Source organism: Nomascus leucogenys, chromosome 19 (assembly GCF_006542625.1).
Source record: "Nomascus leucogenys isolate Asia chromosome 19, Asia_NLE_v1, whole genome shotgun sequence".
Classification (NCBI taxonomy): Eukaryota; Metazoa; Chordata; class Mammalia; order Primates; family Hylobatidae; genus Nomascus; species Nomascus leucogenys.
The window spans coordinates 55,336,303-55,363,845 of record NC_044399.1 but is presented as its reverse complement, the minus strand read 5'-3'; the positions used below and the strand labels follow the sequence as shown (position 1 = coordinate 55,363,845).

Below are 27,543 nucleotides of genomic sequence, written 5' to 3'. Positions count from 1 at the left end.
GGGCAAGAGGACCTAGAAACACCCTAGACCCCCTGGCAGCTCCAGGGCAGCCTCCCTGGCCCTTACCAATCTCCGTGTTCCCCACCACCAGCTTGGCGTCAGGGTGCTGAGCCTTGAGGTCCAGCAGTTCCTTGAGGGTTGAGGCCTGTATCCACGTCACACGCTCCCCTTCAAATCGCAGCTGCTTCCGAGGAGTGTCTTTCAGCCTCTGGGAAATGCAGTTTTCTTACTACACTGTCTCCCTCTTCCTACTGTCATTCCTCTTATAAATTGCTTTAAGTCCTCAATGGGATGTTTTACTGACATTCAGAATGAAAATATCTATCAGGAAGAAGCAAGGGGAAGTAATATGTTCAGAGGCAGGAACTCCATTGGGACTATTAAATATATGCTTAGTCTTTACAAGACCTCCATGAAGGTGGCATTGTGAGCCTCATTTTTCACCGGTGAAAATGAGGGTCAAGGAGGTTATGGGACCTGCTGAAGGTCACCTGCCATGAGGGGTCCCCAACAGACCTGGCTGAAAGCCTAGATTCCTTGCAGTGCCCCATACTGTCTCCAGGGGGCACTATGGACAAGTCATGAGAAGGGGAAGGAAGGAAAGGAAGGAAGGAAGGAAGGAAGGAAGGAAGGAAGGAAGGAAGGAAGGAAGGAAGGAAGGAAGGAAGGAAGGAAGTGTTTGTTATAAGGGGATGCCTAGGAAGGCTGGCTTTAGTGCTTGCAGGGTGACACTGGGCTGAGAATGAAGCCCTCAAATCAAACTGCCAATATTTTCAAAGTTTCACAGTCCAGAGAAAGATCTGCTGGTGGCCTGCTGCAAAGCCATTCTCTCTGGCCTGTTGAAGCTACAAGGCAGTTTTCATGAGCTCAAAACCCTGAGAAATGAGCACTTCAAAAACTCCGAGTGGCTTGATTCTTTTGTTGCCATAAATATTAGAGTGACGGTGATAAAGTGGGTGTGAGAGGGTTTCCTTGAGACAGAGCTGTGAGCTGCAGATCATGTCCTTTGAAGAGAGCTCTCATTTTTTGTTTTGTTTTGTTTTAAATAAATGGATTGCTTATAGGGGGAATAGGTTTCTTGGAGTGCTTATGTATTAGATATAGGCAGGAGATCAACAAATGGTTATAGTGCACCTGCTATGCTACACAGTGTGCCTAGAGAGCCAGTCCCTATCCTCATGGGGCTTGTCATTTAGCAAGGAACACAGACATCAAATTAATAACTGTAACTCTGACACACATGAACTGAAGTTCAGGGGCTGTGGGCACATGTAGCAGAGACTCAACCTAGGGGAGTGTCGGAAAATGGAAGGGAAATTTAAGCTGAAACCTAAAGGACAAGAAAGACACAAAATTCCCAGTGGGTATGAAAATAAAGCAGGTCTCCAGGGACTCACAGTACAGACCTGGCTGGATCTGTCCCTGAGGCATCACCTACCAGCAACTCTGGGGGAAAAATGGGCTCCTGGGTGGGATCCAGGGGCGTGAACTCCTCTGGTTTGAATAGAGATGGCGATAGGCTGACCTACGGGGAAAGAGAACAGGTAGGTGATGCAGTATCTCCTCCTTTCAAACACCCAAGAGGACCAATTCAGCCTTTCCTTCCAGCAAGCTCATTCCCAGGACCCTGTAGGCTGCAAGAGGAGCAGGTAATCCCTGGGAGGCAGGAATGAGAGAGTCTCAGTCACAGGACCCGGGGCTAATGTGCAACATCACCATCTTCACAGTCTGCCATCACCGACTCACCGTAGGTTCCTTTTCCAGCCCCCACTTCCAGGGACATGGAGCTTGTGCACTGACTCCTCTAAGTCTCAGATTACCCCCAGGCTTCCAGGGGGAGAAGAACTCACTTACTGAGTGGTCTTTCTTCTGGTTCATGCAGCAATTTGGATTGTTCCCATCTCCTCCACAGCATCCACCATCCTAGAGAGATGATGAACATCTGCACAAGGGTATTTACAAAGAGTATTTGCAGAAGCTAAGGAACCTAGATTATTAGCATCCAGAACACTCCAGCTCTGATGCCTGTCCCAGCATCAACAGCAGGGGCATCCTACCTGCCTGTCGCACAGAGTGGAGGCCTCAGCTACATTCCCTCTTGCTTGGCTAATGTAGATTAAACAATTCATAGATAAACAAATAGAAGCAACAAGGTCACTGAATTTCAGGAACTTTGCTCCATAAAAACTAGGTCCTACTTTATCAAAACCTATCCCTTATGCCCATTTCTCTTCTTCAGTGCTGCTTCCTCAGGAAGTGTTTATGAGGGATATTCCCATTGGCTCTCTCAAGCCTCAAGAGGCTCGACTTCCAGATCAGCAAGGTTCTAGGGGGCGTGGCTGGTGTCTCCCAGCCTGGGCTCTCTGCGGGACCCTGCCAAATGATGTCCCAGACGGGTGCTGCCAGTGTGCCCAATGGCCTCCCTACTGCTTATTAGGCACTTCTTCCCGGAAAGGTAAACACTCTTCACTCCTCATCGTGGGCCTGTTCTGGAGAAGTATGCAGGTCAGACCACCCAGCATCTCTGGGAAAAGACTTGCTCAGGACCTGTTAGGATACCAGTGGCAGAGCACACACAGAGTCTAGAATCACCACCTCCCAGCACCGAGGCATTGCAGGGTGGCAGAGGGGCGTGCTCAGCTGACTGATCTGCAGCTCAGGGCTTCAGAAGACAGAGTCCTGGAGTTGTGCTGAGATGAAAAAGTAGGGGAAACTCATAGGTTCTGCCTCAGGCACTTTTTTTGGGGTAGTCAATTCCTGAAAAAGCAGGCTGGGAGCAGTCCTTCTGCATGTTAGCCACAGGGGACACCACGCCGTGCTGGCATTTCCCAGAGGCTGTTTCGCAACTCATTGTCTTCCCCAAGAAAGCACTCATGGGACGCTGGAGGTGTGACCTTGGAGAATTTGTAAGCAGGCAGGCAGTGGCATCAGGAGAGAAACCTCCCACCCATCCCACCACCTGCACATGCTGCTCTGTGTGCAGACTCTTCCTGCATTCACAGCTCCAGCACTGGACGCCAGACCTGTTCTGTCCATTCTGAGCCTCCCCCCAGCCAGCCACCTTGCACTTCCCCTCTATATTTAGAAAGAAAGAAAGGAAGAAAGAGAGGTTTCTTAGTGCCTCTTCTCACCTTTCTTCTTGGAGAAGGAGTGATGTAGGGAAATGCCCCACCCTACCTGAAGTGAAAGTCCTGCACCCCACTCACCTGGCCCTCCTGAGGAAGGACATATTTCACAGAAGTGCCTTTTCCAGACAAAATGCCAGTGCATTATTACTTAGATCTATTTTCTTGATAATTCATTGGTGTGTTAATGACGTAAATTACTGTGATGTGCAGTAATGTGTCACTGCCCTCAAGGTCTATTGAGGTTGGATAAGACTACATTTTCTCATCCCCACCCTCCTGAGATTCCCACTTTACTAAGTAGGCTAAGACTTCTGCGCTGGTGCCTTTAAAAAAAAAAAAAAAAAAAAAAAAGCTTTTTTTTTTTAGAGTGGTTTAAGGTTCACAGAAAAAACTGAGTGGAAGATGTAGAGAATTCCCAAATATCCCCTATCCCAACATGCACGCACAACCTTCCTCTCTTCAGTATCCTCAAAAGTGGTATATTTGTTACAATTGATGGACCCACATTGACACATCATTATCACCCAAAGTCCATTAATTTATATGAAGTTTCACTCTTGGTGTTGTACATTCCATTGGTTTTGACAAATGCATGATTACATGTGTCCACCCTTATGATATCTTACAGAATAGAGTTATACTGGCCTAAAAAACCTCTGTGCCCTGACTATTCATCCCTCTCTTTCCCCTGATCACTGGCAACCACTAGTCTTTTTACTGCCTCCATAGTTTTATCTTTCCTAGAATTTCATAGAATTAATATCATACAATATATAGCTTTTAAAGATTGACTTCTTTCACTTAGTAGTAGCAATTAAAGTTTGTCTATGTCTTTTCATAGCTTGATAGCTCCTTTCATTTTGGCACTGAATTAACATTCCATTGTTTGGATGTTCTACGGTTTATTCACCTACTGAAGGACATCTTGGTTGCATCTAAGTTTTGGCAATTATGAATAAGGCTGTTGTAAGCATTCCTGTGCAGGTTTTCATGTAGCAATAAGTTTTAAATTCATTTGAGTCAGTTCCAAGGTGTGTGATCACTGAGGTGCATGATAAAACATGTTTAGTTTTGTAAGAAACTGCCAAATTGTCTTCCATAGTGGTTGTGCAGTTTGCATTCTCTGGGGTTGTGTATTTCCCCTCCCCAAGGTAGGTGAGGCTCTAATATAACCTCAGAAGTTTAGGCTGCAGTAAAATAATTTCTTCTGAGGACAGGCCTTTTTAAGAAGAACAGAATGCTCTGGCATATTCCAAAATGGTTCATTTTTCCCACTCCCTACCAGAAACACAAGGAGATTTTTCTCCAACATTTACTGTGAGGACCTGGTGGAGATCCTGGAGGTAAAACTCACAAAGGTGCAGAGCACCCCCTCCATGACTGCATCCCCTGGAGTTTATATCCACGTATAAACTCCAGCAGTTCATCAGTTAGTACTTACATCTTCCTATCCTGGCAAAGATTCCTGCACAGGTTTCTACTCCTGGGTTTCTGCTCTGATACGCCGTGTCTGCCTGTCTGTCTCTCCAATTTTTTTGACAATGAGTTGTCCTGTGACCTCATTCCTCTGATGGATCTAAAAACAGTTGTGGATTCTTCGGTTTGTTCAGCTTTTTTCTTCTTGTTTAGATGAAATAAAGACTCCTAAGCTGCTTACATGCCAGACCAGAAACTGGAAGTCTTGCTTGTACCTGTTTAATGGTTCCTCCATTTCTTTCCTTGTCGCCAGATAGGTGTGGTCACTTTGTGAGCAGTGTGCCCACCTCTAACTGACCCTCCACATGCTTTCTAGTGTGCGCTGTGGACAGGAAAACTAGTAACCAAGTTTGTTAGAGCTGTGTGTAAAATAAAAGTAAAAAGGCTCTGAAGAAACATCTCGGAGACCTCCGATGAGTAACACGCATTAGCTTCTGAGCACCTTTTGTGTGTCAGGCATTTTGGCTGCTCAGAGATCTCAGCCTTGCTCTGCTCTGCACTGCAGGGTAGCTGAATTGAGGGAGGTAAGTGCTGCATGGTGAAATCAGGAGCCATTTCAACTTCCAGGAGGGAAGGCAATTGCTATACTCAAAAATCCTTCTCTTTTGAAAAATTAAGAGGACTGGTTACATTGTATCACTTTGAGCAGGTTCTTATGAAGTAAATAGAGGCAAGATTAACAATCTCTGGTTCTCAGGAAATACTGAGTAACTTGGGAAGATTATACAGAGGCTAATGGAAGAAATGTACCAGCATTATAATTTATAGTTCCCATTTATTGAATAACAGAAATGTGCCAGGCATTGTTCTAAAAGCTTTTCAAGAAGTACTTAATTTTTATAAACACAGTAAGGTAGATATTCTAATGAAATCACCTAATAAAATCACCATTTTATTAGGTTGGTGCAAAAATAATTACAGTTTTTCCCATACTTTTAATGGCAAAACCACAGTTACTTTTGCACCAACCTAATAGAAACAAGGAGACTTGCCCAAGGTCGTGCATCAATTAAGTGCATCAAATTGAACACAGGTCTGCAGAATCTGAATTTGTACTTTTAGGCATTTTCATTTAATTCCACGCTTGTTAATTCTTCATCATCAGCAGCATTAATCAGAGTGTGGTTTTTCCATTCTTACAAGGTCCTGTCTCCATGTCTACCCACCCCTTCTTGGATTATACGGACACAGCACTCTTTTTCATGATGCACCAACCCTAAAGGTGAGTGGAAAGCATAGGAGTCTGTAACTCCCCTGGACCCAGAATCAAATTGAAATGAGATGGTTTGATTTGGAGTCAGGATTAACTTGGCCCAAATGAGAAGTCAGGCAAAACCTGGGGGGAGATCAAGCCAAGAAAGGAGATGCCAGCTCTCTGCCTTCCTTGCCAGATGGCAGGTGTGTGTATGTGTTTATATAATCAATGCCCACACACCCGGCTGCGACTTCTCACTCAGAGTTATATGAACACTGCAGGGGTTCACAAACTGTCTGGAGATCAAATTACCAGTTTCATAAGCCCAACAGAGTGCCAGCCACAGAAAGCAGCCAGGAGACGGAAGGAGGAGGGGTGCAAGTGCTGAGCAAGGCCAGGTTGTTATTAAATGCTACATTCAGCACCTGTGCAATGGGCTGAGCCTGCCAGTCTCCAGGGGAAAGCTGCCAAGCCCAGAGGCACTGGAGGAAGCTAGCTCTTAGGCAGTGAGCCTCTTCCAGGAAGCCAGTCTCCAGACCATCACTGGCAGAAAGTCCCATGCTATTCAGAAGAACCCTTCCCTGAATAAGAATGGCAGACTGTACTCCCCATGCCAGATGTCCCCTGAAGAAAGACTTACTAACTGGTCATCTTATCATTCTTGTTTGTAGACCAGAGGCCCTTGGTCTCCCTCCCAACAGTGATTTCTGAGCGTTGCTGTTTTAGGAGCAGAGACACTGATGTTCCGGGGTCCCCACTTACCCTGGCGAAGGTCCGGAAGCCCTGGAGGATGGGTCTGTAGCCTGTGCAGCGGCACAGATTTCCTGTGGGCCAAGGAAAAAACTGCAATGTCAGTGCAGGGCCCTGGGATGGGTGAGGAGTTTGTGACTTTGCTTGCAGCTAAGTTGGGTGCTCTCTTTACCAGGCTGCATATTCTGTTACCTCTGTCTGGAAGGCCTCTTGGCCTTCTCCTATCCTGACGTCAGAGCAGTTATCATGACTACAGGAAGTCTTTCCTAGAATGGAAGCCTTCCTAGAATGCCCGGACTGAGTCAGGTGCCTCTCCTAAGTGCTCCCACAGTGGCTGATCATAGCTTCATCAGTTAGCCTATCAGACTACCTTATAAACTCTCTTCGTCAGAGTATGAACTTTTTGAGAGTAGACGCTGTGTCTTTTATCCCTGTGGCACAGGATGTGACTCAAAATAACTGAATAAATGATGGAAATGGTGAATAGATGGGGAGGCTTCTCTATTCATTTCAGAGAAACAGACACATAGGTGGTCTTGGCCCTGCAGAATCCTGTTCTGGTGAAAACTGAGAGGGAAGGAAATCATATCACTAGCTCCCATGGAGTTTTCTAAATGACGTCTTCCTGCACCAGCCATGCACTGCCAACCCCACTCCAACACTGGTGGAAGGCAGACAGACACCTCAGAAAGATGAAGCCAAAGGCAGGAGACCCCGGGAGGTCTCCACACCAACCAGGAATTCTCCCAACTAAGAGAGGGTTGGCTTTCTAGCAGATCTTAGTCACCGCCTTGTTGGGGGGCCTGACCCCTTCCTGCAAAGGGTAGTCCCTCATGCTTCGCACCCTGGCACTTGCCCTGACCTCTGCAGGGCCTCGTTTGCCATTCCACCTCCTAGGCTGTGCCTGAAGGCCCGTACCTTGGAAGGCCCGTACCTTGGAAGGCATTCTCAATCTCCTCCATGGTGGGTTCGGGCTGATTCCGGAGCAGTGTGTACATACTCATGACGATGCCGGGGGTGCAGAACCCGCACTGGGAGCCGTGGCTTTTGGCAATTCTCTCCTAAAAGGTACAGATGGCATAGACACCTGGGATGGCAGAACCCTCCCAGGCTCCCCAAAGGACTTGACTGGAGCCAGCCCATGTTGAGAGACAGTGGGAGTAGTGGTCGCTGTACAAAGTCAAGCCCCAGTGCCACCATTTACCAACTGTGACCTTGGCCAGGTTCCAAGCCCTCTGAGTCTATGTTCTTCATCTGTATGATGAGGACCATCCTTGTAGTTACCTCTAGAGCTGCGATGAGGATTAACTGAGATAATTCATGTAAAACCCTTAACACTGTACCTGCATATAGCAGGCAGTCAGCCAATGTTAGCTATGACTAGGAAGGTCCCTTCAAAGAACAGTGACTATCATAACCAGAAGGCAACTTCTGAATGGATTGGCTGTGGCATATGACAGAAACAGTCAAAGGCGATGTCTAGATTTTTGTCTTGAGCAATTGGGTGGATGGCTTTGCCGTTGACTCAGATGGGAGAAGACTGGGGAAGGAAGCCATTAGGAGAAGAGTAGGGTTTTCTTAAGTTTGAGATTAGACATCCGTATTGAGATGTCAAGTAGACAATTGGAAATGTAAGTGTAACTTCTGAGGAGAGGTCAAAGCTGAAGTTGTAAATGCGAGTGCCATTGGCATGTGGACAACATCAAACTCATGTAGGGAGAGTGTAGGGATGAAGAAGGGGAGGGGCCCAGGTCAGGGCTCAGGGCACTGCAGCAATTTGAGACTGAGCAGAGGAGGAGCCTGTGTGGAGAGAGAAGGAAAAGCCAGAACCACAGTGTCACACAAACCGAGAGAAAACAAATAAATGAACAAGAAGTGGAATCTGGACTGGGCGCAGTGGCTCCTGCCTGTAATCCCAGCACTTTGGGAGGCCGAGGCGGGTGGATCATGAGGTCAGGAGTTTGAGACCAGCCTGGCCAATATGGTGAAACCCCGTCTCTACTAAAAATACAAAAATTAGCCGGGCATGGTGGCGTATGCCTGTAGTCCCAGTTATTTGGGAGGCTGAGGCAGGAGAATTGCTTGAACCCAGGAGGCGGAGGTTGCAGTGAGCTGAGATCGTGCCACTGACTCCAGCCTGGGTGACAGAGCGAGACTCCATCTCGTCTCAAAAAAAAGAAGTGGAATCTGGCTCTGTAGCCTATTTGTAGCCAAAATACGTGCATTAGGAATAAGAACCTGTACCATTGGACAGGGAGGATTTTAGGTTGATTATACAGATACGACCTGATATGGTTTGGCTGTGTCCCCACCCAAATCTCATCTTGAATTGCAGCTCCCATAATTCCCATGTGTTGTGAGAGGGACCCTGTGGGAGGTAACTGAATCATTGGGGTAGTTCCCCCATCCTGTTCTCATGGTAGTGAATAAATCTGACAAAATCTGATGGGTTTCTGTTTTCACTTAGCTCTCATTTCTCTCATCTGCCACTGTGTAAGATGTGCTTTTCACCTTCTGCCATGATTGTGAGGCCTCCCCAGCCACATGGAACTGAATCCATTAAACTTCTTTTTCTTTATAAATTACCCAGTCTTGGGTATGTCTTTATCAGCAGTGTGAGAATAGACTAATACTTGGCCACTATGTTTAAACTATTTATTCTTTCTTTCATCTGTTTCAAAGAAAATAACAAGCCTTAATTAACCCTCTCACATCTCCTTCAGATTGGACAAGTTTAGTAATTTCCCCTCTTCCTGCCTAAGAAACAACTCCATAGATGGGAAGCAATACCACCCTGACCTGGCTGACCTCACATGACTGGCCCAAGATGCCATTCCAAGGAACAGAACCAGCCACTCCGCAGGAGGCTCTGGCTCCATCGCCTGAATGACATGTCTCCTCAAATCATCAAGGGAGGATTAAGACCTGGGCCAAGCTCTGGTAACTTTTTTTTTTTTTTTTTGAGATGGAGTCTCGCTCTGTCACCCAGGCTGGAGTCCAGTGGCACGATCTCAGCTCACTGCAAGCTCCATCTCCCAGGTTCACGCCATTCTCCTGCCTCAGCCTCCTGAGTGTCTGGGACTACAGGTGCCCGCCACCTACCCGGCTAATTTTTTTGTATTTTTAGTAGAGATGGGGTTTCACCGTGTTAGCCAGCATAGTCTCGATCGCCCAAAGACCCCAAGTTTCCTCAAACAAAATGCTTTGGGGACAATGGCCGTTCCTTCCAACAGGGCTCTACTCCCCTTTCTTTCCACTCAGCCTAAGAGCGTCCTGATTGTCACCCCAAACCCATCTCAGATTATTACTGCCCACTTGCCCCAGAAGTGTTTTGGATTTCAATGCATTTTCAGGTGGTCTGATACCATCAAGGAGAAAGCCTTGCTCAGGCACTAAATCTCTGTCATCTTATTTAGCACTTGCTAACCTCCATTCTAATGAAGGCGGAGGCCTAGCAGTTTACATTTGTACTATCTGTGGGTGGGAGGTAAGGGGTACAGAATTACCATTGCAGGGAGTCGGTGGGCTTATAAACAAGGGACACAGATAATTAAAATTCAAATCTGGGAAGGCTGGGAGTTTCCTAAACACACTCCAGAACAAAGTGAGGAAGCTCCTCTGCATCTCTTCCTCCAAGTTCTGGACTGGCCTAGCCACCAGATTCAGTTGACCTCTTGGGTCCCTTGAGGTCATGCAATGTTATAACCAACCAGCTCACAGGATGGAGCTTCAGGCTTGGGTATTTCTTCTTTTCACCTCACGGTACCCAGAGGAGATGGGGAGTGGCCAGGGTGCAATGCCTCCTTAGATTAAGCAGTGAAACTCTTCCCAACAACCCAAAGCAAGTCTGCAACTTTGGCATGAGCCTCCCTGCAGAGGAAACAACCTGATCTCAAGAGCACAGCTCCCTTTCCTCTGTTTACCTGCACAGGATGCAGCCTCGTCTTGGTGCTTCCTATTCCTTCCACAGTTGTCACTGCAACATGGTGCAAGGAGCAGATGGGGGCCAGGCAGGCATTGGCAGAAAAGTGGCTAGAACCCCAGATTAAGGTCATTCCATTTATTGTCCACTCAGATCATCAGAATGGGCCTGACGGTGGGCTCTGGAGGACTTTGTGAGGCTTTATGTTACGTCTCTCCGCTCCCGTTTATGTTCTTGTCTCTTCTACCAGTGCCCTCACCTCTCCACTGAAGACTCTGGGCAAGGAACAAAAGAAGCTCTCCTTGTAGGCAAAGCTGAGCCCCTCCAGAGTACTGTGGGATCAGGCATCAGAGCATCCTCAGCCTCTGAGCAGGAGCAAGGGAGCCAGGGTCACTTTCAGTTGCCTCTTACTCAGCCTGACCCAGGAGGCTGAGTCAAGAGGAAGTTTATCCGGCAGGCTGCAGCCTTAAAGTATGCTTCTGCCTGCAGGGCTGTTCCTTAGCCTCCAATCACTTTGCTTCCCTGCATTTCCTCACCTCTATTGCTTTCATTCCTCTGTGGGGAGAGGGGGAAGAAACCCCCAGGCAACATGAGACACCAAGCCCTTAGCTAGAACTTCCTGGCATTCATCACTCATTCACTTACATTCAGCATCAGTTATTGAGTGCCAAACATAAGCCAGGCACTCTGCTGAGGGCTGGGAAAATAAAGGTGAATAAGATGAAAGCTCTGCCCTTCAATAGCTGCAGTCAGCTGAGAAAACCGAAGCCCATATGAAGGTGCAATTTAAATCTTGTTAAAGTAAATTAAAAAGGAGACCAGGCCTGAAGACTCAGCAGACAAAACCAGTTAGGCCTCATAAGTGACCTAAACTCTGCTTGATTTGCAGCACAGTCTTAACTTGAGCTACTTCTTACGAATATCTTTACGTAAAAAAAAAAGCCTTACGATCAACCAATCAGAAGTAGTCAACAAACTTCTAAGTATAGAACTAGGGACTTTCCAGTGGGATAGACCAAGTAAGGCAATTGTATAATTGTAACCAATCAAATAATTTCTTTGCTTTTTGCCTGTGTCCATCCTACAAAAACCCCCTGCTTGCATTTCCCTGGTGGAGCTCCTGAACTGCTTCTAATCTGGAGCTGCTTGAACTCATGAACTGTTGTTTTCTCAAATAAACTGTAAAAATTGTATCATGCCTCAGTTTACCTTGGGAATGCTGTGCACAGGGCACTATGGGACCAGCACAGTCAAGGGGCACCTAACCCAGCCCTTGAGAGATCCAGGATGGCTTCCTGGAGGTGGTGATATTTTTGCCCAGTTCTAAAGAGCTAGTAAGATTTAGCTGGATAGAGAAATCCTAGGAGAACTTCCCAGCTTAAACAAAAACCAAGCAATTAGTGGGCCTGTGTCATTGCTATTTCACAATTGTCTCTGCTTGAATGGAGTGCTGGGCCCATGATGAGAAAGAAAACTGGAGAAGAAACCTGGGGCATACTGTGCAGGGCCTTGCCCACTAAGCAAAGAGATTTTGTCCTGGGGGCAATGAAGAGCTATTGAAGGGTTTTATGGAATGTGATACAAACCTGGATTTTAGAAAAGTCATTTTATCAGCAGTTCGGAGCCTGGTTAATATTATAAGCCTAGAACATACTTGCTAAGAGATCATTCTACAGTTTTCATGTGCACAGATTCTCCATAAAAACAGGGGCTCACACATGTGCACATACACACACATACACTCATGCACTCCCTCATAAGCTGGTCTTGCATCGCAGCCCCCACGTGGGTGGTCAGCCAGCAGGCAAAGGATACACAATCTTGTTCTGCAGAAGATCATACTTGGAGAGCATCACTGTGCAAGCCCCACAGCCCCCCTCTCCACAGCCGAGCTTGGTTCCACTCAGCCCCACTGGGTGGTCAAGAGTTAAGGAGAATGAACTCAGGGAGAGGAGTCTGCTGGGTTGCTAGGAAATGCCTGAGCAGAGCTGTGGGCAGAGCCATTCATTCCCACACGTGCTCAGGCCCCTCAACCCAGGAAGGCAGCAGGCCCACTGGCCTCCTTATTCAGAGGGGCTGCACTGCACCCCAGGGAGACAGGGAACAGGGCCATCTCCACTGCACAGAAGAGCAAAGGCATCAGGACCCCATGGACAGCACCCAAGTAGCATCTCTTGGGACATGAGTTCTAGTACTGGTCAGTCCTAGAGCCTTCTCTTGGGTTGAGGTCTTCTATGTGTGAGCAGGTAAATCATACACCTGAGCATACGGGGCAGTTCCCACATCCCTCCCAGCTGGGCACACCATGAAGCTGCTTGGGCCAGAATGAGACATTGATCTGTTCTGGGATCTCTGAGTCCTCGCTTTTCACTCTGAACTTTTTGGGCTGATAAATCCCCAAGAATCAAAATTAGGGCTAGACCAGAGGCTTTTGAATATTTGGCCCAAAAGATACGTGAATGGAAATTAAAATAGAGTGGTTTTTTTAGGTCCGGGTCCAATACTGGGCCACACTCTTAAATATACTTGCAGAAAGATCATCTGCTACTTTGAATTTTAAAAGTGCATAACTGGTAAGCTATTCTAGAGAACAGCTATTGTGGAGGTCACTTTCCCTGAGTCACATGGCTGCTTCTCCCTCAGACCTGCAGGCCTCTAAGCCACCCACTACCTACTGAAGATGGAGGGAACTGAGGGTATTATCACCTGGTCACTTCTCTCATTTTCAAGACAAAACTTAAAAACAATGATATAACATCTTATTTTCGAAAAGCACTTACACCTAGATACCAGTTTGACCTCCAGAATGATTTGGTTAGCAGGTAGGAAAGAAACTTCCTCATAGATTTAAAAAAACAACAAACAGACCCGAGAGGCAAAGTGGGCCACACAAAATGACACAGGAACTCATGTTGCCCTGCCGGTGTGGCCCCATCACAGCCATCTGACTCCAGACCAGGTGAGCTCCCTTCATCACACTCCTTCCTTCCCAGCACACCTGGGAAGGTTTTCTGTGTCCTAGTCAGGATATATGCAGCTATCAGCAGGTCAAACAACTTTGGAGGCACCCGAAGATGAATGGTGGCACCCGAAGATGAATGGTGGCAGTACAAAGTCTAGCAAGGTCTTCTTCCAGCCTGGAGACCTTTCTGGAAGCTAGGGTAAGAGTCAAGGCTGGAGTTTTCTCCCCCATCTGGAACTCCCATAAATTGATTCTGAGCACAGATAGCCATAAGCTGCAAGGTCATCCTACTTATGTGCCAACTTTCAGTTTTGAATTTCATTTAAGATGTGACACAGCCAATTGCTGTGATAAGGAATTTCTGAGGCTTCTGGGCCTTCAAAACTACAATGGAAATGATTAAAAAATTAAAATTAGTTTTATTATTAGAAAGCTAAAATTGATCTCAATAATCTCTGAGAATGAGCCTCTCTCCCAGGTAGATGGGCTGTAAATAGAGTTCCATGCAATCGTCTGATCCGATCCAGTGACACTTTCACTCCCCAACACCACCAGGTTTATCTTCTGTGAAACTCCAGATACACCTACTTAAGGTAAAAAATCCAGAATAAAGTACACCAAAGCCAATCACTGTACTGTCTGATAGGAAGGGAGCAAACCAGAGTGAAAGCATGGGCTCCAGTCTCATTTCTGTGCATGTTGAAATAATCCTTGCTGTCCCCAAATATGTCACTGGAAAGACCCACTAGACACCGCCCCTGGGAGAAGGAGGGTTTTGTTGACAGAGGTCAGGATGAGCACAGTCCTGCTCACAGGCCCCCTGGAGAGTTGCCAGTGCGGGTCAGAGGCTGGGAACACAGCTCTAGGCTTTGGTGGAGTCTCCATCACTATTTCCCCAGAACACACTAGCAAAAGGCAGGTCACTTCACATGTCAAGGCCTCAGTTCCTCTTCTGTGAAAAGAGAGTGTTACGCTTCCATGGGATTCCTGTGGAGATTGAGGTGAGCTGCACAAATCGCTTTGAATCCTGCCTGTACATAGGAAGTGCTCATTAAATATTAACTCCAATTATTATTATTGTTTTAGTTCCAGGGTCCCAGAATACTTCCGATACTCAGAACTAAAGGTAAAGGGGCTTTTCCAGAAGCCCCGCCCACACTGAGTGAAGAGCAGCACCCCAGTCTCTCCAAGGAGTACCCCCACCCTCCAGGGCTCCCTGTTTGCTGTTTCTACAATGAATACTACCTGTACAGAGTCTTACCTCACGCATCCTTTTCCCAATAGACACACCTTCCCTTGCTTCCCTCCACCTAGGCAGAGCTGGAAACATTCCCCAGGAACTCCATTCATGTATTAAGCAAATGTCACCTAAGGAAGGCCCCCGTCTTCCCACAGAGGAATGACCATGAAGCTCACCAAGGCTAATGAGGGCCTTTCTACAGGCCCTGGATTAAACCTTGGCATTACTAGAGTCTTAGCTGGGAGACACCTCGAAGATCACCACAAACAATGCTCTCATTCAGTAGCTAAGAATTTCAGATTACAGGTGCAACTAAAATGCAAGTGTCCCAAGTCCTAATCCAGCGCTGTTTCCTCCACACCTCATGGCCACCCCACCAGTCACTAGGAAACAATGTAAGGCCTAGACAATCAGTCACCATTGCCCCCCTTCTCCATCACTCCTACTCCAAAGTCAGGATACACTTTCTTCTCAGATAGGCCAAAAGGGTTGTCTCTGGATCTGCATTTTTCTCCACCACCTATTAAAAGAAATGAAAGAAAAATATATCATAGGTATACTTAGTCATCCTTCTGCAATTAATTTCTTCCTTCAGTGTCTCACTCAATAATTTGTAGAGTTAGTGGGAAGTGTGATATAGTTTGGACTCTGCCCTTCTAAATCTCATGTTTAATTGTAATCCCCAGTGTTGAAGGTGGGGCCTAGTGGGAAGCAATATGATCATGGGGGCAGATTTCTCACGAATGGCTTAATGCCATCCCCTTAGTCGTGAATTAGTTCTCACGAGATATTTAAAAGTGTGTGGCATCACCGCCTTCTCTCTCTCTCTTTCTCTTACTGGCCATGTGATGTTCCTGCTCCCACTTTGCCTTCTGCCATGAGTAAAAACTCCCGGAGGCCTCCCCAGAAGCCGAGCACATGCTGGTGTCATGCTTGTACAGCCTGCAGAACTGTGAGCCAATTAAATCTCTTTTCTTATAAATTACCCAGCCTCAGATATTTCTTTATAGCAATGCATGAATGGCCTAATACAATGTGCTAAATAGATCGTGAAAACTAAGGTATTTTTATGGCAATTCCACAGGAATGAACCTATAAACTACAGCCAGACTATGTATATACTCAAATCCTTAAATTCTAAAATTATACCTCAATGCCCACCTTGGGACCCACCACAGAACACGCAGGCATTCCACCTTCCACACTGGCTCAACCAAGGCAAAGTCCCCTTCAAATCAAACCTGTCATCTCATTTCAACTGCTAGATCACACTTGTGAATTTCAGGGGCCTCTGAGAGCATGGCATGCAGATCTCGGACTTTGCCTCTTTGAGTATACACTCTCAGACCCGGCATGTGACTGTGGAAAGCCAGTCTGTTGGCCTGTGCTCAGAGCAGAGTGTTGCATGTGATGGGTATTAGTCAACACTAATACATATCAGAAATGAAAGAGAAATCCCAAACCAAAGATCCATCTCTGGGTTCAATAAGGTGGAAAAAGTGGTCTAGAAAGTGCGATGTCAGTTCCCACTGTGAATTGTCAAAGGAAATCTACGAAAACCCATTTCAGTACTCCTCACACATTACCAAAGCTTAAAAGGGTGTATATTATTGGGATAATAAAGAGAAAGAATTCATGATAAGGTTTTTGTTGGAGGGAACTATACTACCCACACCTTCCTAAAGGAGAAGGGGAGGAATATTTGCCTCCCACCTCAAACTTAGTGAGGGGGCTTGCTTTGTGCTACATAAAAATCTAACATGCCACCTTTGCAGCATCGGGGAAGAGATAGGCTTAACCAGAAATTAATACCAACAATGACAAGTTTAAACTCCTCATTAAACTTAAGTTGGAGAGGTGGCTGTGCTGGGGTTGGTACACACTCCCAGAGCTTGGTAGAGCAGAGGATGTGGAAGTGTTGCCTATGGATGTAATGCAAGCCATTCATGAGATAAAAAGAGCTGGCTTGGAGGTCTTTAAATCATTTGCCAAAATACAGGATAGAGCCTTCAATAAAGAGAGACTGTGTGGAGTGGACTTCCCCAAACTGGAGGCTGATGGAGAACAGCAGCCTGAGAAAAGTGCATCACTCGTGTCATGAGACATGCATGCAAATATTCCCTGTGGTGGCCCTTGAAGATCCTTGAAGGCCATCACAAAAAGAATGAAAGGGTCAGCTCCAAACACCTAAAGGGCTCAGAAAGCTGGAAGCCATCTTACAACAGTACCAATTAAAGGAGAACTTTCTTGCTATCCTCACCACGCCGTCCTGAATTAAGACTGTTTGGCAACTTAAAAATAACCATAAGATTTTTTATTGACTAAGAGTAATAAAAAGTTCATGAAACTGCCAGAATTTGCCCTTTGAATAAAGTTCAAAGGAAAGTAGATGAAATTAATTTTCTTATATGATTACGCTCCATGAGTCCAGCTTATTCAATATCCTGGTTACAAATCATAGAAGAAATCATAAATGCACAAAATAGCAATCTTTATCACCTTTCTTGTAGACGACAGTCAGTGCCTCCTAGCTTACTACCACATTGTTCATTTCTCCTGTACTGCAGTTCTGCTTTTATCACATCAGTTCCCTGCTCAATGCCTTTCATGACCACCCACATATTCAAGGTAACATCCAAGTTCCTTAGGCTGTCTTTCAAGGCCATTTTCCATATATTCCCAATCTTCATTTTCAGCCTTTCTCCCTTCTACTTCCCTGCCAAGCTGGTCATCTTACTGCACTAGGAATACATTTTATATCTTCTAACTCCTGTGCCTTTGACTATGCCATTCCTCTTCCACCTGCATTTTGACTTATCAGAAGACTTCAAACAATTTCTTCATAAAGGCTTTATTTATCACTCCAGCCACAAGTGGATTGCTATAGAGAATGACTGTACCACTCTCAAGGTGTGACAGCAGGATTACCACGGTGCACTCCATTGAACACTCTCAACAGGATACCAATGGGTATCCCAAAGGAAAAACATTTTGTAGGGAAGTGAGTTAAGGAAATGTTGGGTTAAGCAGATTGCTCTGGTAAAACTAGAGCATCAAAAAAAATAACAGCCATAATGGGCTATAATATATTAAATACAATTAAAACCTATGAGTCCAAATAGATAGAGTCAACAAACAAACAAATGGAAGATATGGAAAAGCTCTTCCTGGCAGAAGAATGTCATCTAATAAATACGATTGGTCATCTTGTAATCAGCACAGTTGATCCAGTTAAGAATCATCAAGGGAAATTAGTACAGCCACTATGGAGAACAGTTTGAAGGTTCCCCAAAAAATTAAGTATAGAGCTACCATATGATCCAGCAATCCCACTGCTGGGTATATACACAAAAGAAAGGAAGTCAGTATATAAAACAGATACCTGCACTCTTATGTTTTTTGCAGCATTATTCACAGCAGCCAACATTTGGAAGCAACCTAAGTGTCCATGAACAGATGAATGGATAAAGAAAATGTGGTACACATACACACTGGAGTGCTATTTAGCCATAAAAAAGAAGGAGATCCTGTCATTTGCAAAAACATGGATGGATGGAGCTGGAGGTCATTATGTTAAGTGAAATAAGTCAGGCACAGAAAGACAAATTTCACATGTTCTCACTTATTTGTGGGAGCTAAAAATCAAAACAATTGAACTCATGGAGATAGAGTAGGAGGATGGTATCAGAGGCTGGAAAGGGTAGTGGGGGTAGGAGGAAAGTAGGGACGGCTAATAGGTAAAAAAAAAAAATAGAAAGAATGAAAAAGACCTAGTGTTGGATAACACAACAGAGTAACTACAGTCAATAATAATTTAACTGTACATTTAAAAATAACTAAAAAAGTATAATTAGATCATTTGTAACACAAAAGATAAATGCTTGAGGAGATGAATACCACATTTTCTATCATGTAATTATTACACATTGCATGCCTATATCAAAGTATCTCATGTACCCCATAAATATGTAGATCTACTATGTACTGCCAAAAATTAAAAATTAAAGGTCTTTCCATCTCCCCTTCTTCTCTTCTCTTTTGGTTTTTATGTAAATGTTGCAATGAGCCATCAGTGACTATGTGATCAAGTGTAATACAGAACTCCTAAAACTCAACAACTATAAAACCCAACTCAAAAATGGGCAAAGGACTTGAATAGACATTTCTCCAAAGATCTACAAATGGCCAACAAGTAAATGAAAAGATGCTGAACATCACTAATCAGAACTATAATGAGATTTCACCTCATACCCATTAGGATAGCTATGATCAACAAACAAACAAACAGAAAATAAGTGTTTGCAAGGACGTGGAGAAACTGGAACACCTGTCCACTGTTGGTGGGAATGCAAAATGATACAGCCACTGTGGAAAAATAAGTAGGATGGCTCCACAGAAAAGCAAAAACAGAACCAGCATATGATCCAGCAATTCCACTTCTGGATTTATACCCAAAATAATTGAAGTCAGGGTCTCAGATATTTATACACCTGAGTTCATGGCAACGTTATTCACAGTAGCCAAACTGTGAAAGCAACCAAAGTGTCCATCACTAGATGAATGGATAAGCAAAATGTGGTACATCCATACAATGGAATATTATTCAACCTGAGAAAGGAGGGAATTTTTGACATATGCTACAACATAGATGAACATTATGCTAAATGAAATAAGCCAGTCACAAAAAGACATACTGTATGATTCCCCTTAAGTGAGGTACTTTAGTCAAATCCACAGAGACAGAAAAAATGTTGGTTTCCAGGGACTGGGGGAAAGGTAGAATAGGGAGTTATTATTTAGTAAATTTATAGAGTTTGTCTTAAAAGATGAAAGAAGTTATGGAGGTGGATGGTGATGATGGTTGCCCAATATTATGAACGTATGTAATACCACGGAACTGTACACATAAAAATGATTAAGATGGTAAATTTTATGTATTTTACCACAATAAAAATTATTTAAAAAAAGAATATCAATGGATACTCAAATTAGTGGGTGAAAATTTGATGAACAAGAATTTGTATCATTCCAAAGTATCTTCTCACATAGCCTCTATTAATTATAAAGGTAAAGAAAAGTTATCTTACAGTGAAGAAACTTGGTGGATAACACATTAGCCAAGTCATCAAAGTTCGCATCACAAAAAAGACCTAAAAACCGATGTTAAAAAAACAAACCTAATAATAGAATGCAGTGAGAAAAACACATTATTTCTGTGGCATTCCTGCCCCCCAAATGCAGACTCTGAATCTAATTACAAGAAAGCATAATACAATTCAATGTGAGGAACATTCTGAAAAAAAAACTGGCCTGTTCTTTTCAGAAACACCAATGTCATGAAAGGAAAGCTGAGGAGCTGTTCTAGATTAGAGGAGACTAAAGACATGGCAACCAACTGCAAGGCGTAATCTTGGATTCCAGGCTGGGAAAGATTTCCAGTATTGGGAAAATTGGAATACATTTGCATGAAGTTTATAGTATTACACCAAAGCTAAGTTTCTTGATTTCTATAAATGGACTACAGTTTTGTAAGAATATATTTATTCTGGCCAGGTGTGGTGGCTCACGCCTTTAATACCAGCACTTTGGGAGGCCGAGGTGGGTGGATCACAAGGTCAAGAGTTCAAGATCAGCCTGGCCAAGATGGTGAAACCCCATCTCTACTAAAAATACAAAAACTTAGCCAGGCATGGTGGTGGGTGCCTGTAATCCCAGCTACTCAGGAGGCTGAGGCAGAGAATTGCTTGAACCCAGGAGGCGAGGTTGCAGTGAGCCAAAATCGCGCCACTGCACTCTAGCCTGGGAGACAGAGTGAAACTCTGTCGCAAAAAAAAAAAAAAAGAATATATTTATTTTCAGGATAAGAGGTAAAGGAACATGATGTCTGAAACTTACTGTCAAAAGGTTCAGAAATCTATCTTATACTATATATTCATTTATATTAATTATGTATATTAATATATAGAATTATTTATATACTTATAATACATACATATGTATCTGTATGTGTGTCCAGAGCGAGAAAGAGAGAATAATAAAGCAAATGTGGCAAAACATTAACAGTTGGTAAAGTACATTAAGGGTATTTAGTATTTCCTTGTATTCTTCTTGCAATTTTTCTTTAAATATAAAATAATTGTAAAATATAAAGTTAGAGAAGTAATTTATTTACTACAGGATTTCTCAAAGTTTTAAAAATTCATCCACTTATTCCATCCACACTAGTTGGACACTTACTGTATACCATGCACTGTGCTAAGTGGTTTAAGAATATCCAAGAAGAGCATCTCATGCTGCTAGTTTTCTGTGAAATACATTTCAGAAGGTATTACTTTGTCTAATTATAATCCATCTCTCTAACTAGTATATGTGCTCCGGAATGGCAAATGCCTGATTTTAGAGATCTTATTCCTCCAGTGCATATCCTGCTATCTGAGGCCTCAGAAGGAGCTTGATAAATGTAAACTATGTGGGGAGTGAGCAAGTGAATGATGAATGAGTGAGTGAGTGAGTGAGTGAGTGAGTGAGTGAGTGAGTGAAAGTCACCATGAGGATCTCTGTAGCCGACACTCACTTCTTGTGGGAATCACTCCTGGACACCTTTGGCTGCACCCAACCTGCTAAATCCTCCCAGATTCTTCCAGATGCCACAGTCTCAGCTAGACAGAGTGACTACTCAGAAAAGCTAGAATGCTGCCTTGCAAAAAGGCTGTCATTAAAATAAAAATAAAATACTGAACAGCTCTTTCCCTTTGACTCTGACTCTAGAACAAAAGAAGATGTGAATGAAAACAATAGTCATCAAGGCTCATCACCACCACAGAAGGCCCTAGAGGTATTTGACTTTTTGCATCTAACACCTTCCGCAGGACCCCATTTAGTGAAGCCAGAGTCCTGGACGGCGGTACAAAACAAGGAGAGGAGTAGGCTCACATTTAAAAACCAAACACTGCATGTTCTCACTCATAGGTAGGAATTGAACAATGAGAACACTTGGACACAGGAAGGGGAACATCACACACCGGGGCCTGTCATGGGGTGGGGTGAGGGGGGAGGGATAGCATCAGGAGATATACCTAATGTAAATGACGAGTTAATGGGTGCAGCAAATCAACATGGCACATGTGTACATATGTAACAAGCCTGCATGTTGTCCACATGTACCCTAGAACTTAAAGTATAATAATAAAAAAAAGAGTCACTAAGTTCTTACAGCTTCTTTGGTAACTACTTTGCACAATTCCTGTAACAAAAGGTCTAGAATATCTTCCAAATAAAAATGAGGACAACTTTCTCACAGCTGCCATTGTTTACCCAGGAATTCCCTTGCTTGGTCTTGTTTTTACAGCATTGCTTTCACATAATTACTTTCTGCATTGCCCCTCTACCTTTCTTGCAGTTTCTGAAGATGCTACATCATTATAAATTACAAACATGGATACTCATCACAGAAACTGGCAATAGTAGAAGCTTCTAGAAATAATAGGATTTGATGTGATGGTACCATCTAAAAATTTAAAATTACTCTCCTAAAGTGAAAGTAAAATGCAAGGGAAAATAATTTTCCCCAAGCCAGATTTACCTTGAAATTCTTCTTTCTAGATTTAGTGCATAACAGCAAGCCATCCCTGAAGAAGAGCAGAAACTTACACTTTCACACGTTAACCACTGGTTTGGTTTAATAAATAATAAAACCTTACGGTAAGACATGACCTTGGAAATCATTGAATCTAGCTGTTTGCCCAATGTAAAAATTACTAGTAAAAATTCCAGAGATGTCTTTGTGTAAGTAGCTCTCCTAGAAAGCCAATTGCACAATGGTTTCCTAGATTTCTACAATGTAATTGCTGAAGGAAAGAAGTTGTTTGAAATGTTGGATGCAAAATCTTACACCTGAAAGCTTTGCCCTACTTCTTGGGTTGGTACCAGGTGCCAACCCTGAAAAGGATGCAGCTCAGAGAGGAAACTCTGAACCCAGAAGAACATGGCTGTCCTCATTCCCCAGCACTTCCCAAAGGCACCACTCAAAGAGAGTCCATCAATCTTTGGAGCACCGATGTTGAAACAGTCCGTGAAATTTCTTTTACAGTCACCCAAACACATCCTGGAAATTTAAGACCTAGGAGTCCTGTGAAGCACATTATTGTTCTTGAAAATTGCACCAAAAGTCACTCAAAATTACATCAAAAGTTTCTCAACTCAATGCAGAAGTGCCAATATAGAAAGACAAATAAAATTGCCCTTCTTTGGGGGACACTTTGGGCACATTCATCACACACAGTCCACACAGTTAGTTACAATGTGCAACTATGGGACTATTTTACTATCCTTTTCATTCCCAAGTGGGAAATTGAACGGGTGTGAGCATCTCAGCAGTGTTGTAGGAGGGCAAATGGAGGCTAGTGACCGTGTAATATGCTTGCCCCCTCTCTCCCTGCACCACATTAAAATTTGCAAAGATTCTCACTCTTGTCCAAGGGCTGGTACCCATATCACCTTCCCTAAGTCCCTGTGTACCAATAAGGTAAATTCAAGTAGGTAAGAGATTTGCAACTTACATGTAGAACTCAGTGTGTGTGGGTGGGGAGTGGGGGGAATGCGGGAGATGCCCTTTATGAAAAAAAAATTGTAGTTTGCCACAAGGTGTCAGTATATGTCACCACACAGTGAATCACGACTGGCTGTTAAACCTATATATATAATATATTAGATTCAAAGGCTGCATACATCTTATATCCTGATAAAAGCAGGAAAACACATTCCTGTTCCTTCTCTCTGTAAAGAGAGCAATGTAAATTTTAGGATATATTTGATTAAAGACAGAAATAGAAGTGTGGTGATGATCTCAAATCTCACCTAGAACTCAATTCCCCTTTCTCATTCTGTGCCAATCTCCACTACTGCAGAGAGTTGGCAGCTAGGTCACAGATGCCTCTCTGCTTGCCTCTCTCTCCCTCATTCTTTGGCCTCTAAGTATCTTGTCTGTGCTCTAGCCCCAAGAAGGTCTTCTTCCCTAATGTTACCAAAATGCAGCAACACCTTTAAAGAGAGAGAGAGAAAGGAGAACAAGTAAGAGGGAACAGGAAAGAGAGAAAACAAGATATGGCTCTGCCAGAGGACACATTTCCCCTCCCAGGGAGAAGGGACACAAAATCAAAGGTCAGCTCCTACTTACCTTTCTGCCATTCACAAAGAAAACCAATTCATCTGCTGTCATTGTCGCAGGTTGGGGTCCCTGAACCCCAGGTACCTCACTCCTAAGAGACACTGGCAGGTAGTTATCACTGCTCTGTGACCTGAAAGTTATGCCTCCCAATAAAATGAATAAGGTCCACCAATGGGAGGGAACCAGCTCAGAGCTTCAGGGCATGAAGAGTTCTTGGCAAAAGCCACTGGTTTACATAATCAAGGAAGTGCAAACAATCATACACAGCAAATTACAATCTCCATACCTGTGTCAAAGAGCACAGGAAAATACATCCAGATAACAGTAAGGTTGTTGACTTGGCACTAGGTGACTGTGGGTCTTGGGCACTGCTCTCATGAAACCTGCTTCATCCTCCCACTTGCTTCAAGATAGAGAAGGGGAAGACAGAGGAGGGGAAGGACCATTGTCAGAGTCACTGCTAATAGAGCTGATTCACACCCTCTGTGTCTACATTTGTCATTTTACCATTCAGGTTTACAGCAACACAGACTGACTGCATGAATGCAAGAGTCATTCTTTCACAGCCTGGTGGAGTAGAGAGGTCACAGGACATGGAGCCCCATGAACCTGACTCAAATCCTGACATTTGACCTCAGCATGTTACTTACTATCTTCAGAACTCAGTTGTTTTCATCCTGTACAGGATCATAGAATGATATCAAGAATAGAAGAATGAGGGACAAATGACATTTTGGGAGTGCCTTGTAAATTTGCAAAGAACCAAAACATTTATCACTGTTGAAAAGACATCTTCAACATCTCAACAAATAAAATCCTAACAGCAAACTATGTTTGAGATTTGTCTTTTATGTGTTTCTCTCAGGAAAATATCCTTGACAAGTTGTCAGAGTAACTCATAAAAGTATTTCAAAACACCAAAGAAATTAAAATGCTCATACCACATAGTCATAGGCTGCAGTAACACATAGCTGAAAACCTTTCCCCATCCAATATCCATTAACTTTCAGTGTAAACACAGATGTGCACGTCCGCTGGAGCAGCACTTGGGCTCTCCGCAGTCCAGCACCCTCCCAACTGCCCCTACCAGTTCTTTAGTTCAACACACACACACACACACACACACACACACAGAGACCAGCATTCACTCTGGTCTTCTTCTGTCCTGTAATGACCCATACAGTGGCTCAGCCAGCCTTCCTTAAGTAAGACACCTCCCCTACAACCCTAGCAGGCTACCTGAAGGGGAAGAAAGGAGTATTAGGCAGATGTACTTGATATAGCAACAGCTTAGAGAAACTGAAGACTGCCAGGACAGCCACACAATCAACACAATGCCCCCTCCCACCACAGCCTTAATTTAACCAGGAGATGAAACTTTACTTGTTGGTTGACCAAGTATCCCAGTTTGCCCTGGACTATCCTACTTTTAACCTTGAATCCCTGACAAATGCCTCAGAGATCCTAGTAAATCCTTCAGTCCAGGGCAAACTGGGATGGTTGGTCACTATAAAACTGGTTGTTGGCTGGGCATGGCGGCTTACACCTATAATCCCAGCACTTTCGGAGGCCAAGGTGGGTGGATCACCTGAGGTCAGGAATTCATGACCAGCCTGGCCAACATGGTGAAACCCCATCTCTACTAAAAATACAAAAATTATCTGGGAGCAGTGGGCCACCTGTAATCCCAGCTACTCTGGAGACTAAGGCAGGAGAATCACTTGAACCTGGGAGGCGGAGGTTGCAGTGAGCCGAGATTGCGCCACTGCACTCCAGCCTGGGCGACAGAGCGAGACTCCACCTCAAAAACAAAACCAAAACCAAAACCGGTTGTTAAATCTGAGAGATTCCCTACCCCAGAAGCCATTTGGCAATGTCTGGGGATATATTTTATTGTCACAACTGGGGAGGGATGCTACTGGCATTTAATGGATGGAGGCCAGTAATGCCACTAAACATCCTATAAACCACAAGACAGTCCCATCCCAATAAAATGAACAACAATGAATGTCAATAGAGCCAAGCTGGAGAAATTCTGCCCTGAAAAAAAGAAGGAAGGAGCTGGGGAGAGAGAGAGGGACTGAGCCTAGGGCATGTTTTGTAATTAGTCAATTCTTCCAAACCCTCACACCTCTTTGATTGAGAGGCTTTTCCTCTATGCACTAATCTACCCAGTTTAACAAGCCCTCCCCTTCCTCCTAGGCATTCCCCAGCCAATGCTCCAGGAAAAGCTAAAGGGACGGGCTGAGGAAAGAGCTCAGGCTTTGGAGTTCCATAGGCTGGCTTGAATGTTAGCTCCACCACTTCTGTGTGCCTTTGGCAAAAATCTCTCTCTTGGCATCAATATTCTCATTTACAAAATGGAGGTGGCCATAATTGCTTTGTAAGGACCAACTCTTAGCAGAATGAAATAAAACATAGATTAAATCTGTTGTCCACAGGAGAAGCTAATGTTGGTGTGCTTCTCCCCACTCAGCAAATCTTCAACCCCTCTCTTATTTAGAGGTGAAATTCCTCTCTATTACTATGGAGCATTGAAAGATAAAAGTGAAATAAATTTTCAATAAGGGTTTGTGTTGTCATGCAGAATTTTCAGCTTTGTAATAACTAGTGGAAACCCCAAATACTGACATTTGACAAAAACTTTAATTAGTATGATTACTTATTATTTAGCAAAATATTTGCCACCATTTTCTTTCTCTGTGACTTTATTTTATTTCTTTAACAAATTAAAATCATACACATTTATCATGTATAATATGATGCTTTTAAATATGTATACATTGTTAAATAGCTCCATTGAGCTAAATGACATACATGTTACCTCACATATTTATAATTTCTTCTGGTGAGTACGCTTAAATTGTCTTCGAGATTTTCAAAATATACATCATTATTAAGTTACAGTGACCATGTTGTACAATAGATCTCTTGAATTTATTCCTTCTAACTGAAATTCTGTATTATTTGACAAGCCTAGCTCTATCGCCCAGGCTAGAATGTAGTGGCGTGATCTCGGCTCACTGCAGCCTCCAACTCCCTGGTTCAAGTAATTCTCCTGCCTCAGCCCTCCGAGTAGCTGGGATTACAGGCATGTGCCACCCTCATGTTTGGTTCCAAAATTCTCAAGACCAGTTAAATGGGGCCTCTGTCTGTTTATAACAAAGGCATGGAGAGGCTGATGAAATTTTTCCTAGGAAAAATTACTCTCTTTTTCTAATTTGTCCTGAACAAGTTCACAATCTTTGCTCACAGACCCACCATGGAAGCACTCCCATTTAGCCCAAGGTAATTTTCGTATTTTTAGTAGAGACGGGGTTTCACCATGTTGGCCAGGTTGGTCGTGAACTCCTGACCTCAGGTCATCTGCCCACCTTGGCCTCCCAAAGTGCTGGGATTAGACCTATATTTAGGTGTCTCAATGTTGGGTGCATATATATTTACAATTATTATATCCTCTTGATAAATTGAGCCCCTTTTCACTATATGATAATTTTTTGCCTCATTTTACAGTTTTTGACTTAAAGTTTATTTTACCTGATATATGTATAGCCAACCTGCTCTTTTTTGGTTTTCATTTTCGTGGATATTTTTTCCCATCCCTTCACTTGCAGTCTGTGTGTGTCCTAAACGTGACAGATGAGTCTTTTGTATGCAGCTTATAGTTGGGTCTTGTTTTTTTTGTTTTTTTCCATTCAGCCACT

At 43.8% G+C, this 27,543-nt stretch overlaps 1 protein-coding gene across 1 annotated transcript in view; it reads right to left on the bottom strand.

The window, feature by feature from the left end:
- The window catches only part of XDH (xanthine dehydrogenase), a 74,031-nt gene extending 50,088 nt beyond the window's left edge, over nt 1–23,943 (bottom strand). The window contains exons 1-9 of the mRNA XM_030799890.1: nt 23,849–23,943; nt 15,136–15,193; nt 12,287–12,383; nt 10,473–10,581; nt 7,484–7,610; nt 6,562–6,623; nt 1,855–1,923; nt 1,439–1,525; nt 67–208 (exon numbers count right to left, since the gene is read on the bottom strand). Coding sequence (XP_030655750.1) covers nt 67–208; nt 1,439–1,525; nt 1,855–1,923; nt 6,562–6,623; nt 7,484–7,610; nt 10,473–10,581; nt 12,287–12,383; nt 15,136–15,193; nt 23,849–23,890 — 793 coding nt within the window. The 5' untranslated portion in view covers nt 23,891–23,943. The remainder of the gene's footprint in view (nt 1–66; nt 209–1,438; nt 1,526–1,854; nt 1,924–6,561; nt 6,624–7,483; nt 7,611–10,472; nt 10,582–12,286; nt 12,384–15,135; nt 15,194–23,848) is intronic.
- Nucleotides 23,944–27,543: the final 3,600 nt, after the last annotated feature.